Raw genomic sequence first — 14,274 nt, 5'->3', positions numbered from 1 at the left:
ACATGTTGATCAAAATAACATTCCTCCACACACTGTTCATTCCACAATGTTATTCCACAAACACAATTCTGTGATAGCACCTCAACCAAGAGCTCTGAAGTGTCAAGTGTTCCTGCATTACAGGTCTAAGGCAATACTCACATGGATGGGGAATTGGTTGTGTTCTGTGGTGAGGACGCCTCCACAGAAGACAGCGGGCGTGGAGCAGCTGTCCGTTTCACTTTGTATGTTCCCTTGGCACATTCCTTTGTTAGCTTGTCTGCAATGGCCTCTACCTCTTTGGCAACCTGGAATAGGGACAGGAATAATATAAGACACATTCCCAGCATAATATTAATAATTACATAAATGCTATATCAATACTTCAGTTTTGCACCTCCCTAGCCATGGAGGATAACAGCTGTCACCATGCCATTCAAAGCTGTAATGCTCACCTTACTAAACTCTGCCATGACTGTGGCCTCAGCAGCATAAAGGGTCTGCAGGTGGGAGGCAACATTGGGAATCCTCTGGTCATAGAGAGCAGGAAGTTCTTCATACAGCTCCTGCAGCACCAAACATTAGTATACAGTATGTGTTAGGCCTAAGGGAAAGATAAAGGTTGCATATCTAAGACCAATGGAATAACTTAATTTTTATTTTCTACATCAGGACTCATCAACACAACCTCAAGTATTAATATAAGCCTCAGCTTGCCCTTCAACACTATTGCTTTGCTACCTATGGTCATCACTTAAATTCCCTGCTGTTGCTGTATCCACATTTTTTATAAGTATGACTGACCATATAATGTAGTAATATTCTTAATCTTGAGAAAAGATATACAAAAGTTCTGTATTGGCAACTGGTCCCTGACATGCTCACCTTGTTGAGGACCTCATATGTGGTGCGTGCTGTCTCCAAGGCATCACGTGCCCTGGCAATCTTGTATTCATCTCTCCGGCTGGCTCGCTGCAGGTTCTCCAGCTGGTGCCGCTGACTGTCATAGTCTACTAGTTTACGACCTCGCTTGTCAATCTTTTTCTGTAAAGTGAATATTTTCATGAATACACTGTTTGTAGATTCAGTCAATACTTAAGGTGGGATGAGGATCTGGTGGCACAGCCCTGGTGCTCAACCATGTCAATGATGGGCTGCAAAAAGGAAGGAGAGAGAGAGAGAGAGAGAGAGAGAGAGAGAGAGAGAGAGAGAGAGAGAGAGAGAGAGAGAGAGAGAGAGAGAGAGAGAGAGAGAGAGAGAGAGAAAGGACGGGGGTTAATGGAGACACATGCAGGGATAGTGAGTGAAACAGGAATGTGAAGGTGAAAGAGAACGACTGACACAAAAATCACTCCCTCAATAGGCACAATATGAGGCAAGGCAAAGAACCAACACAACCACCATCAATAAATACAACACCAAGTGGTTTGTGTCTCCCTCCCTTCCTTGTTATTACCCCACCTCATCCAGATTTGGAACCTCATCCAGGTTTGGAGTCACAACCAAGAATATAAAAAAAATCTATCATTCAAATACCTTTTCGTTCGCTGACATTCAGATTAAAGTGTAAATGCTGTAGTAGTCCTGTGCATCACAAAATACTTAGACAAGTACTAACTGTCATGTGACAGGTGGAGGAAAGAAAACATGAAGAAGGTTTAAGAAACAGGAAGTACAAGTAACTCTTGATTTATGCGTGTTTAATTTATGCGTTTTTGTTAATACGCGACCGAAAAAATATTATAACTAATTAAATTTGCGCGATCGGTTTGCTTATACAGGCAACCCCCATTTAACGAAGGTTCACACAACGAAATTTCGCTATAACGAAGGTTTCATTTTAATACCATCTGCTCGTTTAACGAACACCAAACTCGCTTTAACGAAGTTTAATCCAGGTAATTTTTTTCCAAATTTGAAAGCCCCACTGTATCATGCAAGCTGACAGGCTTTTGAATACATCAGGAGCTGCTGGTACTAAGGCCTGCCTCAGGAGAAATCCTGAGACACCTATAGAATAAAGATCAAGATCAAGCCTCTCGTGGACAACACAGGCTCTGCCGATACAAAGGCCTGACTCAGAAGAAATTCTGTGTCATCTGTAGCATCAAGATCAAGATCAAGATCACACGCACCACTCACTGCCGATACAAAGGCCTGACCCAGAAGAAATTCTGCGTCACCTGTACCATCAAGATCAAGTCAAAACATAACAGCGTCACCAGCAGCTCATCTTCCTTAGTTCAACTTACCACCAAAACACCCTGCAATGTGGCCAAACGTTCCTAAGAAGACCAGGAAGTGTCTTACTCTCGAAGTGAAGCTGGGTATTATTCACAGACAAGAGAGAGGCCAGAAAACTAATAACATTGCTTCCCACCATGGCTTGACTCCATCTACTGTCTACTATTTTCAAGTCAAGATATTCTATTAAGAAGGCTAGTGAGACCTCATCTTCCTTGCAAGCTAAAAGAACCACCAGAACTTGTGACTCTACAATGGATAAAATGGAAAGCCTTGTGGAAATGTGGTACATAAGTTTTGTATGCAGTACCATGATGCGCACTTTGTTTACATTCCACAGGTTGCCGGTTAGCGTATTTCCCGTTTCACTCTCCCTCCCTTCATAAAGTTAAGATCATCAACATTATAAAGTTACGTACATACATACATTAGTGTACATTATAATGACTTAAATTAAACTACCTAAATGTTTAACTTCATAATTTTTACTTTCATTAAACCTTTCACTGTACTATGATGCACTCTCACTTTGCTTACTCTCAATGGAAGTTCCAATCAGGGGTTATACTTGTTATAATCGGTTCGCTTAACGAAGTTTCGGTTAATGAAGTGTTTTTTAGGAACGTAACCCCTTCGTTAAACAGGGGTTGCCTATACATGATTTGGCCCAACCACATTTTCAAACTAAGCGCCACATACAATTTCAAACTGCGCGCCAGAGAGTTCCGCAGCTGGCCGATAGGTGAGAGCTCCGCTGCTCCTTCCTCTTCCCATGCCTCATTTGCAGCCTGCCAGCACCGAGTACAGACGCAATCTCTTCAATCTGCCTATAATTCACCAAGAAATTGGAGAAATATGAGGTCTTGCCATGCTAGAGGAAATGGACCCCAATGTGGAGCGGAGCAGCACAGCAACAAGAAAAGCCATGGATGCACTCTTCTGCTACACAGTGATGCAAAAAGAATTTTCCAAGAAAAAGCGCCAGACCATCATGCTGCAGTTTTTCAAGAAAACACCAGTGGAAGATGTAGTACTAGAAGAGGATGTGGACGATCCCATGGAAGCAGCAGAAGCAGAGGAAGTGCAGGTGGATGATGACATCCTTGACTTAGAGGTGGAGAGCAACGGTGAGTGCTTGTGAGGGGTGAAGACATTGGCGTCTTGCGTTTATTTTTTTACTAGTGTTTACTTTTATTTATATTGTGGAGTTATTTTTGAGAAGTGGAGTTTTGATAAACTGGAAAAGCTCCGGAGATGGTGACTAACTGTGGTGTGAGTGGTGAAGGCAGTGATGCAGTGAGTGTTGTGTTTACATATTCTTTGTTTTATTGTTTTCTCTTATTATTTTTTGCCTTCTCTTATCATTTCTTGCTTTTCCCTTTACTTTAAATACACTTCTAGTATTTAGAATGGTAAATAATAAAAACATGTTAATTTAGCTAAATAAATAGAGTAATTTTTACGAATTTTTTTGGACCACATCCCGCATCCCCCCTATTATCTATTGTTTTTTTTATGATAATTACAAGTTTGTTTTATGCAAATTTTGAAATACGCGATGCCTCTTGGAACGCATCTATCGTGTAAATCGAGAGTTACCTGTATAAGGTATAGAAAATTAAATGTACAGGAGAGGCATGGTCACTCACCCTCAACTCTGGGAACTGCTGCTGGTAGGCAGTGAGTGGGGTGAGGGTCTGGTCCTGCAGCTTGTGGCAAAAGTCAGTCCATAGCATGTCAGAGTTCTGGGCCTGGGCATAAAGCAATTCATGTCCCACCCACTCTGGCTCGTACACCTCTATCAGGGTCTCGTACAGCCCCTTGCTAGCCCCATGCAGTGCTGCAAAAAAAAAAAAGAGTACATGGTGTGGTGTGTGGCTATTCAGTGTGTTCAGTTGATCGGGCTACATATGGAGGCAATGCATGAAGCATGTTACAGTATATGGTCTAGTATGTGTAGATCCAATTGAATAACAGATGAATGTAATAACAGTCATGAACATGAATGCTAGGAATGAGAGCTAAAAGTGGGCAATGTCAAAAATTGGCTGATTGTAGATAAGCACACCACTAAACTAGAAATTTATCAGTCTATCAGTGCTTTAATGGCCAATGTTGTCCACGTCTCCAGGGAGCTACACTAGCATTCATTTGCTGTAATCACCTGATTTTTAATAAAGGAGGTAATATTTAAAATGCATTTTTCTTAAAACATGGATTTTTGACATTGGCTCTTCTAGTTTGGAGCCCTATGGACAATACTGTACATGCAACAAAACAAAAATGCAACAATGAGATGACATACACAGAACAATCCTATATGACAAAGGTAGAGATAAGGGACAAATGAATTAATTGGTAAATAGGTAATCAAATGAAAAAGAGGCATGTGAGGACCACGAGACTGCCATGGAGGGAAAAAAAACAGTAATGGTGAACGATGGTTAATTGCATGTTGCCACACTTAAAGTGTTTAAAATTTACGTAAATGTACAGCGTGACCACAGTGTCACAACTTCCTAAATCACCTAATGTTTAAGACATAAAACAATTTCCAGGACTCACCTTTGCCTGCCACATCACCACTTCTTATTTCTACAGAGTTCTTCATATGAATGGGTTCATTATGTATCAATTTCTTCTTGCTTTATAAATAAGAAAATCACTTGGCTTCATAACATTAAAGCAGTAGAGGAGGAGGAGGAGGACATGGAAATGGTTAAATAGAAGCAGCCAGTATAACACGTTCCTCAGGGAGCATCATTAGAAGATGAAGAAGGCTACAAGAAGTGAATGAGGTTAGATAAGAGCCACTTTCATGAGCTTCTTGAGCTTGTGAGATCTGTTATCGCCTAAAAAGATACAAAGATGAGGAAGGCTTGGACACCAGAGGAATAACTTGCAATTACCTTACATCATTTGGCTACAGGTTATTATCCTAGCTGTTATTTTTTTAAGTGTATTGATCATTTTCTACTAAATTTTACATGTTACCTATATATTATTTAATAATTTTATTGTAAGAAAGAACTTGATATGGACAAATCCCTAGCTCCAATAGTTTTGGGAAAGTCACTGGTAAATGTTTGTTTTTGTGTGGGATAAAACCCTGTGATTATGAGTAGCCTATTTGCTTTGTCTTGATTTAAAACCCACCCACCATTTTCTTAAACACTAAAGCCAGACAAAGACATGATCAAAAAAATTATTAGAGTTTATGATTATGATTACCATGGGAATATTTTTTAGTATGAATAGCTTATGATTAGTTTTACTATTTTCTGAATGATAAATTTCTTTTTTTTTTATTATGATTTTTCTGTTATTGTTTCAATAAAGTAGAATATTAGTATGATTATCATCACAATTTTGTGTGGTGAAGGTAAATTATGAAGGTGGATTTTTGGTTCATTTATAATTTACTGGCTTCAGTTTCATTGCAACTGACACTAGTTTAAAATATACCACAATCCACTTAATGTATTTGGTTTATTCGTTTTCTAGTATTATAAGTAATTACTGAAATCATTTACTAACACCTGATTAACAACATAACTTGCATTTTGTATAAGAGATTGTATTGTTGTTGTTTTCCAGTACCTTACTTCTTATCATTAAATCTGATACACTCATGACAAGTTAGGTTTCTTTCCACTAACCACAGTTGCAGTATTCTTTTATTTTTTCATACCATGTGGGCTTTTCATGGGAATTTGTGGGCGGGGTGGAGGACGATATCCAGTTTCTCTTTCCATGAGGAATCAATCGCTGCCAAACACCTTTCCTTGAGGTGGAAGCATTAGGGCTAATATTTATGGAACAGTACATGTGTGGTAACCCAAAAACACCAAAAATAGAAGAAAACAGAAGAAAAAGGAAGAATAAGAGACTTTATAGCCCCCTCCTCCCAGTAAAAAAAAAAAAAAAAAACGTGTTCCTATAATCCGTAAATGTCAATCATGGACGCAAAGAAAAAAAGTGTGATTTAAAAGCACAACATATGTAAATAAGTCTTGACTTACAAAAATCATATACTTTCGAACAGCTGATTGATAATTTACAATTCTCTCATCTTGTAAGACAGTGCATCACTGCACCAGCCCTCGTCTTACAGATGTATACAGCCTGATATTCTGGAACACTGCTCTCTCACCATGACTATTTTCATACTCCATAGAGATAATTAGTTAGTTTCTCAAACACTTTTCCTGTTGATAATGTAGAAATCTTGTTAACTTGTCACTAGAATAAAAAAAAAATAATACCCTTAAAACCTCATACAACTTCAACTAGAACATTTGAGAACTAGTGGAGATGCACCGTGAAAGGGGCCAGAATATGTATGGCCATACTCCACTCCACGCTGGACTAGCCGATGAATATGAATATTGACACGATCTCCAGACACAATGACACATGTCCGAAATGGGTAGTACATAGCAGGTCAGGGATGGTAGTAGTAGTAGTAGTAGTAGTAGTAGTAGTAGTAGTAGTAGTAGTAGTAGTAGTAGTAGTAGTAGTAGTGCGAACACTATAAAAGGGTATATTACCACTGCAAGCACCTCACCTCGGCAGCAGCGCAGGTAGTTGGACACTTCCTTATGCAGGCGATTAGCGTTGGTCTGTTGACGGGTGAAGTTGGCATCATACTCATCGAACACATCGTCTATTGTGCGGTCTGCTTTGCCCAAGTTCTGCAGGATCTGAAACAATACACAAGTCTTCATTACTAACACTGCCACTCCATACATTGAATAAGTGTAGTGGACATCATCATTCCTTCATCATATATCATCACACCTTTATTCTCTTCCTCGAGACCACGGCTTCCCTAGAACCTCACGCCTTAAGTCGCATTCCTTCTCCATACGTGACCTGTCCTGATAGGTCAATTCCTTCCATCTCTAATTGGCCAAAATATGTCAATTTTAGCTTTCCTATTGGCTACCTCAATTCTCTGTTTCCTCTTACTTGATTCACTTCATTCTGCATAAACTAGCTCGCCGTACATCTCTCATTCTTTTGCATCTCAAACTCATTAGCTTCTCGACACTCGGATTGAGTAGGCACTATCTCAGTGCTCACTCGCTCAGCATCTAATCACAGAACACTCACGTTATTCGCCAACATTGCTGTGCTGTATAATGTGTGAGAATACAGTCAAGAAGCATCAATTGTGTTTATCAACCCCCCCCTCCTCCTGATCCATAACAAACTGAAGTACCTACCACTAAATACCCCACACATCTCCAACCTTCATCTCCAGCCACAGCTGTCAAGATCTACCAGTACAATGTAGTGGCAAGCAGCGTTTCTTCATCCAGTACAAAGATGGTAACAACAATAAACATCACTAGCCAAGACAGTGGTGGCAACAACCTCAAAAGTGAAGGCCAAAGTTATCTACCAATACATAAGGATCATATGCTTACACACTTTTGCCTGCACCAACAATACTTTGTAAATCACTACTTAAAGTTACAAGGGTTTTTAAGGATGTTTTTACGGCTCTAGTGATACAAGTCATCATCATTCTACACACACTATCCCCATCAACCAGTCAATACAACTTGTCTGTCCCTGGCAGTCATATATCTCCTCCTCCTCCTCCTCCTCTTCCTCCTCCTTCCCATGGTCTTCAACTTCCCATGGGAAAGCAGAATTAGCCACGCACTCCTTCACCATTTCTTTCTCCACGTTTAAACATAATAAGGGAGGAAGCATGATCGCTAAATTGTGAGAAGACGTGATGTGTGTGTATTTACCTAATTGTATTTACCTAATTGTAACATACGGGAAAAGAGCTATGCTCATGTTGTCCCATCTCCATATCTATTAATGTCCAGCTTTTTCTTAAAATCATGAATATTCCTTGCGTTGACCACTTCCACGTCTAAACTATTCCATGCTTCCACCCTTCTATGAGGGAAGCTATATTTTTTCACATCTCTCATATAAGTGGCCATTTTTAGTTTTTCCCATGCCCTCTCGACATTCTTTCATTCCACATACACAGATCTTCCCTATCCATTTTTCCATGCCAATCATCACTCTGTATATTGCTATCAGGTCTCCCTTTCTCTTCTGTTTTCCAGGGTCGGAAGTTGCATTCTTTTCAGTCTGTCTTCATAAGTCAAATCTCTTAAGTCAGGCACCATTTTTGTTGCAGCCCTCTGTACTTTCTCTAGTTTCCTTATGTGTTTCTTTAAGTTCGAGCCCACTGTATTGTTGCATATTCAAGCCTCGGTCTTATCATTGCAGTAATTATTTTCTTCATCATTTCTTCATCTAAATATACGAACGCCACTCTTATGTTCCTCAATAAGTTCAATACTTCTCCAATTATTTTGTTTATATGTCTCTCTGGCGATAGGTCATTGGTAATTGTCACCCCAAGGTCTTTTTCTTCATGACTGGTTTTATGTCTTCATTTCCTATCTTGTACATACTCCTGATTCTTCTTTCACTCTTGCCAAACTCTATTTTCTTGCATTTTGTCGTGTTGAACTCCATTTGCCATGTACAGCTCCATTTCCATATTCTGTCCAAGTCTTCCTGGAGTAGTTCGCAATCTTTGTCACATCTCACTTTTCTTAACAATTTTGCATCGTCTGCAAATAGGCTCACATAACTGGACACCCCATCCACCATGTCATTTATGTAGACCGCGAACATTACTGGTGCCAACACTGATCCCTGTGGAACTCCACTCTCCACCAAGCCCCATTCTGATGGTCTGTCCTTAATTATTGTTCTCATTTCTCTTCCTACCAAAAGTCTTCCATCCATTTTAGTAAACTGCCATGCACTCCTCCTACCATTTCAAGTTTCCAGATCAGTCTCCGGTGTGGTACCTTATCAAAGGCCTTTTTTAAATCCAGATATATTCCATCAGCCCAACCATCTCTTTCCTGTATTACATCTATCACCCTCGAATAGTAACATATCAGGTTTGTCGTGCATGAACGCCCTTTTCTAAAACCAAATTGACACTCACAAAGTATGTCATTTTTCTCCAAGAAGTCTGTCCATCTATTCTTCACCACCCTCTCACACATCTTAGCTACCACACTTGTAAGTGACACTGGTCTATAGTTCAATGGGTCTCTCTTGTTACCTGATTTATAGATTGGGACAATGTTAGCTCTTTTCCAGTCTTGGGGCACTACACCTTCCCTTAATGAGGCATCAATTACTTCACAAACTTTTTCTGCCAGTTGCTCCTGCATTCTCTTAAAATCCATCCTGATACCCCATCAGGTCCCACAGCTTTTCTCACTTCTAAACTCCCCATCATATTCTTGATCTCCTCCACAGTTACTTGAAACTCCTTCATAATCCCTTTCTGTTCCATTACCAGTGGTTTGTCAAAAGCAGTCTCCTTTGTGAATACCTTCCGAAAGCATCCATTCATAGCCTCTGCCATTTCCTGGGATCTTCACTGCATACTCCATTTACTTCTAAACTTTCAATACTTTCTCTATTTTTGATGTTGTTGTTCACATGTCTGTAAAAAGCCTTGGTTGGTCTTTACATTTATCAATTATATCCTTTTCTTGTTTCTTTCTTTCTTCTCTTCTAATCAACACATATTCATTTCTTGCTCTTTTGTAACTTTCCCACTGCTTAATCCGTCTTTTCCTTCTCCACCTCTTCCATGCATCCTCTTTTCTTGTTCTAGCCTTTTCACATCTATCGTTAAACCAGTCCTGCTTTCCAACTTCTCTATGTTGTCTTATTGGTACAAATTTTTCTCACCTTCTTTGTATATTTTTATAAATTCCTTCCACTTTTCATTTGCTCCTTAGCACTCTTGAATTTCATCCAATTTGTCTCTTGAAAGAATTTCTTTAGGTTTCCAAAATCTGTCTTGGCATAATTCCATCTTCCCACTTTATATTCTTCATTTCTTCTAGATTTCTCTTCATCTATCACCTTGAACTCCAAAACTGCATGATCACTCTTTGCTAAAGGGCACTCCACCCTCATCTCCTCAATGACCATTGGCTCTGTACTAAAGACCAAGTCCAGTCTTGACGATGCTCCCTCTCCTCCAAACCTAGTATCTTCTTTGACCCACTGAGTTAACACATTTTCCATTGCCAGTGTCAATAGTGTATTTCCCCATGTTGTCTCTGATCCTTCCATTGACCAGTCCTCCCAACACACCTCTTTACAATTAAAATCTCCCATCATTATAGTTCGTTCACAGCCACCCAACATTTCTTCCAGACATGTTCCTGTATCACTTATCATTTCTTCATATTCCTGTACTGACCATGCATTTGTCTTAGGTGGTACGTACACCACTATGTAGTGCCTCTTTTTCCTTCATTAGTTTCTGCTCTGATCTTTAGCACTTCTGCCTTTCCCATACCTTCTTTCACTTGATCCACCTTTATATCTTTTTAACCAGCAACATCACTCCTCCTCCCATCTTACCTACTCTATTTCTTTTCCAAACATTATATTTCCTTCTCCAACCATCATCAGGTCTTCTCCTCTCTCAGTTTTGTTTCAGTAAGACCCACAATATCTGGGTTCTTGTCCCTCAAGTAATCGTTGAGTTCTAAAATCCCGATATCACTCCATTTATGTTGGAATACATTACATTCGCTCATACGTAAGTTTCTTTAGTCCTTTCTTGCTGTACTTTTCTGGGTTATGAACCACTTCCTCAGTCTCATATCCAAGATTCTCCAGAAAACTCTTTCTTCTCCTCTTCTGTCCTCTCTTCATTTTTTTCAAAGCCTCCTTTCTCAACTCATTTAACATTTCTCTTCCTTTTCACCGAGATCTCTTCTCAACCAAATCTTCCTTGTTGTTTCCTGCTGGGCTAGCCTCCATGACTTCTCCACCAATTCATCTACATCCTTTTGTGACTTAAGTTTGATTCTTATTGGCCTCATACCTTCTCTTGTGAACTTTCCAATTCTATGGAAGTCCTCTATTTCTTGTACTAGGTCTTTTCCTCCTCCTGCACCACATTAATGATATTATTTATCACCTTTTTATGTTTTTCTCTCTCCATTTTACTCGGTGTCTTATCCTCCTCCACACCAAATATCACCACACATCTCTTTTGTCTACAGTTTCCTCACCAATGTCTCATTTGATTTAATAACCTTCACCACTTTCTCAGCAATCTTCTCTTCTATGATCTGTTGATCTATAATTTCAGCAAGGCCCAAAGTTTTCTCCCAGACTCTTTGATTTCCTTTTCCAGACTTGCAACTTTGTAATTTACCTCCTTTCTTTCCACTTCCTGACTTTTTTCCATTCAGCCTGCTTCTCCATCACTTTTCCTAGAGATTCTCCACATTTTTCGCAATTCACTTTAATTAGCTTAACTTCCTCTTTCAGTACTTCATTTTCCTTCTTCATATCGGCACACTCTTTCATTACATTGTCATAACTCGTTTCCAGGCCCCCATACTTTTCAAACAGTTTTTCAATTTTACCTTCCAACTCCAGAATTTTCTTCACATAAGCGCTCTTCTCCATTATTCCTTGAAATCCTGTGAAGTCTGATTCATCTTTCGAGTTCACGGCCGCCATGTTGCGCAGATGTAAACAAACCAGCTGATGGCTCAAACGCAGGCTACAGTTTATATTCACCTTCCTGGACATTATTTTGCTAATCAACAGTTAACATGACTATATGGAGACGGGACAAACATTACCAGCTCCTTTCCCACCTTGGTTACTCTTAGGCAATGGTAACTGTAGAATTAGAGATGATTGCTCTGGAGCTCAGCGACCACATCCGCCATCGACGATGTCCCGTGTGTGTGTGTGTGTGTGTGTGTGTGTCTCCTGGTGTGTGAGCTGTGTGTGTGTCTTCTGTGTGTGTGTGTGTATTTATTTACCTAGTTGTAGTTTTACAGGGCCTGGGCTTTATGCTCGTGTGGCCCCGTTTCCATATCTACACTTATCCAATATCTCTTTAAAACTATGCACACTCGTTGCTGACACCACTTCCTCACTCAAACTGTTCCAAGTCTCAACACATCTTTGCAGGAAACTATATTTTTTAACATCTCTCAGACATCTTCCCTTCCTCAGTTTCTTACTATGCAATCTTGTGCTTCTAATGTCATATTCTTCTCTCAGGATTAGTTTCTCATTATCCACTTGATCCATTCCGTTAATCAATTTATAAACTTGTATCAGATCCCCTCTCTCTTCTCTGTTCCAGGGTTGGTAGATTCATAGCTTTTAGTCTCTCCTCATATGTCATCCCTTTAAGTTCTGGAACCATTCTTGTAGCCATTTTTTGTAGTCTCTCCAATTTCTTTATGTGTTTCTTTTTATGGGGGGTCCACACAACTCCTGCATATTCCAATCTTGGTCTTATTTTAGTACTTATCAATATCTTCATCATTTCTTTATCCATGTAGTGAAATGCTAATCCAATATTCCTTAGCAAATTAATGTCTCTCTGAAAATTCTATCAATATGGCTTACCAGTTGATTGTTTTCTTCCATCGTCACTCCCAAGTCCTTTTCCATTTTTACTTTTTCTAGTTCTACTCCATCTTCCATCTTATAGATTCCCACTGGTCGTCTTTCACTTTTTCCCATTTCCATGACATGGCTTTTGTCCACATTGAATTCCATCTCCCATTTTTTACTCCATTTCCAGATCTTGTTTAAGTCTTCCTGCACTATTTCACAATCCTCTTTTTGTTTTATGACTCTGCACAGTTTCACATTGTCCGCAAACAGATTTATGTAGCTGTTCACTCCCTCTGGCATGTCGTTTATATACTATACGAGAAAAAGTATTGGCGCCAATGCTGACCCCTGTGGCACTCCGCTGTCTACTGCTCTCCACTTGGACTTCATATCATTAACTACCGTCCTAATTTCTCTCCCCCTCCAGTAATTTTCCATCCATCTCAATGTGCTTTCATTTAAGCCACCCTTCTCCTCTAACTTCCATAGTAATCTTTCATGTGGCACTTTATCAAATGCCTTTTTTAATCTAAATAAATACAGTCAATCCATCCTCTCTCTCTTGTACTTTATCAACTATTCTGGAGTAGAAACTCAATAAATTTGTTACACACGACTGACCTTTTCTAAAACCAAATTGGCTATTTGATAATAAATTGTTGTCTTCAAGAAACTCAACCCATTGTTTCTTTATTACTCTTTCACACATCTTGCATATTACACTAGTTAGTGATACTGGTCTGTAATTTAGAGGTTCTTCCTTCCTTCCACTCTTATATATGGGACCCACCTCAGCTCTTTTCCATTCTACTGGTACTGTTCCATTTTCTATTCAGCATTTTATGATGTTGTATATAGGACTTGCTAGTTCTTTTCTATATTCTTTTAATATTCTGCCTGAGACTTCATCCAGTCCCAATGCCTTCTCCTCATCTAATTCCATCATCAATTCTTTTATTTCAAGCTTGGTTACTTTAATCTCTTTCATATGGACAGTCTCTCTATTACCCTGTGGTCTTTCAAATTTGGATTCCTTAGTAAAGACCTCCTGAAATTTACTATTTAACAGTTCTGCCATACTTTTTGAGTCTTCCACCATCCCGTTCTCTCCTTTTAACCTTTCTATTGTTTCTTTTTGCCTTATTTTTCTATTATGAATCTGTAGAACAATTTGGTTGTTCCTTACATTTTTCGACAATGTCCTTTTCATAGTTCCTTTCTCACCTTAGCATATTCATTTCTTGCTGTTTTTGAAGTTTTCCTAATTTTCTGGATTTCTGTTTCTTCTCCACCTTTTCCATGCTCCATCTCTTTTCTCCTTTGCCCTAGCACACCTTGCATTAAATCAATCTTTCTTTCCTTCTTCTTTAGGTCTATATTTTGGGACATATTCCCTGACTCCTGTTTTGTATATTTCCAAAAATAAGTTATACTTCTCTTGCACCATCTCTGAGTTTTCCATCTCCTCCCAGTTTACGTTTTTTAAATACCTCTTGAGGTTCTCAATATCAGCCTTTCTGCAATTTAATCAGTCTCCTTTGTATGATTCATGTCTATCTTCCTTTCCCTCTTCTATATCCATTTCTAATATTA

The 14,274-nt window shown here is 39.2% G+C and overlaps 1 protein-coding gene across 1 annotated transcript in view; it reads right to left on the bottom strand.

Moving 5' to 3' along the window:
* The window catches only part of LOC123513275, a 128,661-nt gene that overhangs the window by 57,286 nt on the left and 57,101 nt on the right, over nt 1-14,274 (bottom strand). Inside the window, exons 2-6 of the mRNA XM_045270346.1 lie at nt 6,791-6,926; nt 3,873-4,063; nt 865-1,023; nt 435-545; nt 142-287 (exon numbers count right to left, since the gene is read on the bottom strand). Of these exons, the coding sequence (XP_045126281.1) occupies nt 142-287; nt 435-545; nt 865-1,023; nt 3,873-4,063; nt 6,791-6,926 (743 nt within the window). The remainder of the gene's footprint in view (nt 1-141; nt 288-434; nt 546-864; nt 1,024-3,872; nt 4,064-6,790; nt 6,927-14,274) is intronic.

The sequence above is a fragment of the Portunus trituberculatus genome, chromosome 35, assembly GCF_017591435.1.
Source record: "Portunus trituberculatus isolate SZX2019 chromosome 35, ASM1759143v1, whole genome shotgun sequence".
Taxonomy (NCBI): Eukaryota; Metazoa; Arthropoda; class Malacostraca; order Decapoda; family Portunidae; genus Portunus; species Portunus trituberculatus.
The sequence above is the reverse complement of the archived record's forward strand: the minus strand, read 5'-3'. Positions and strand labels throughout refer to the sequence as shown.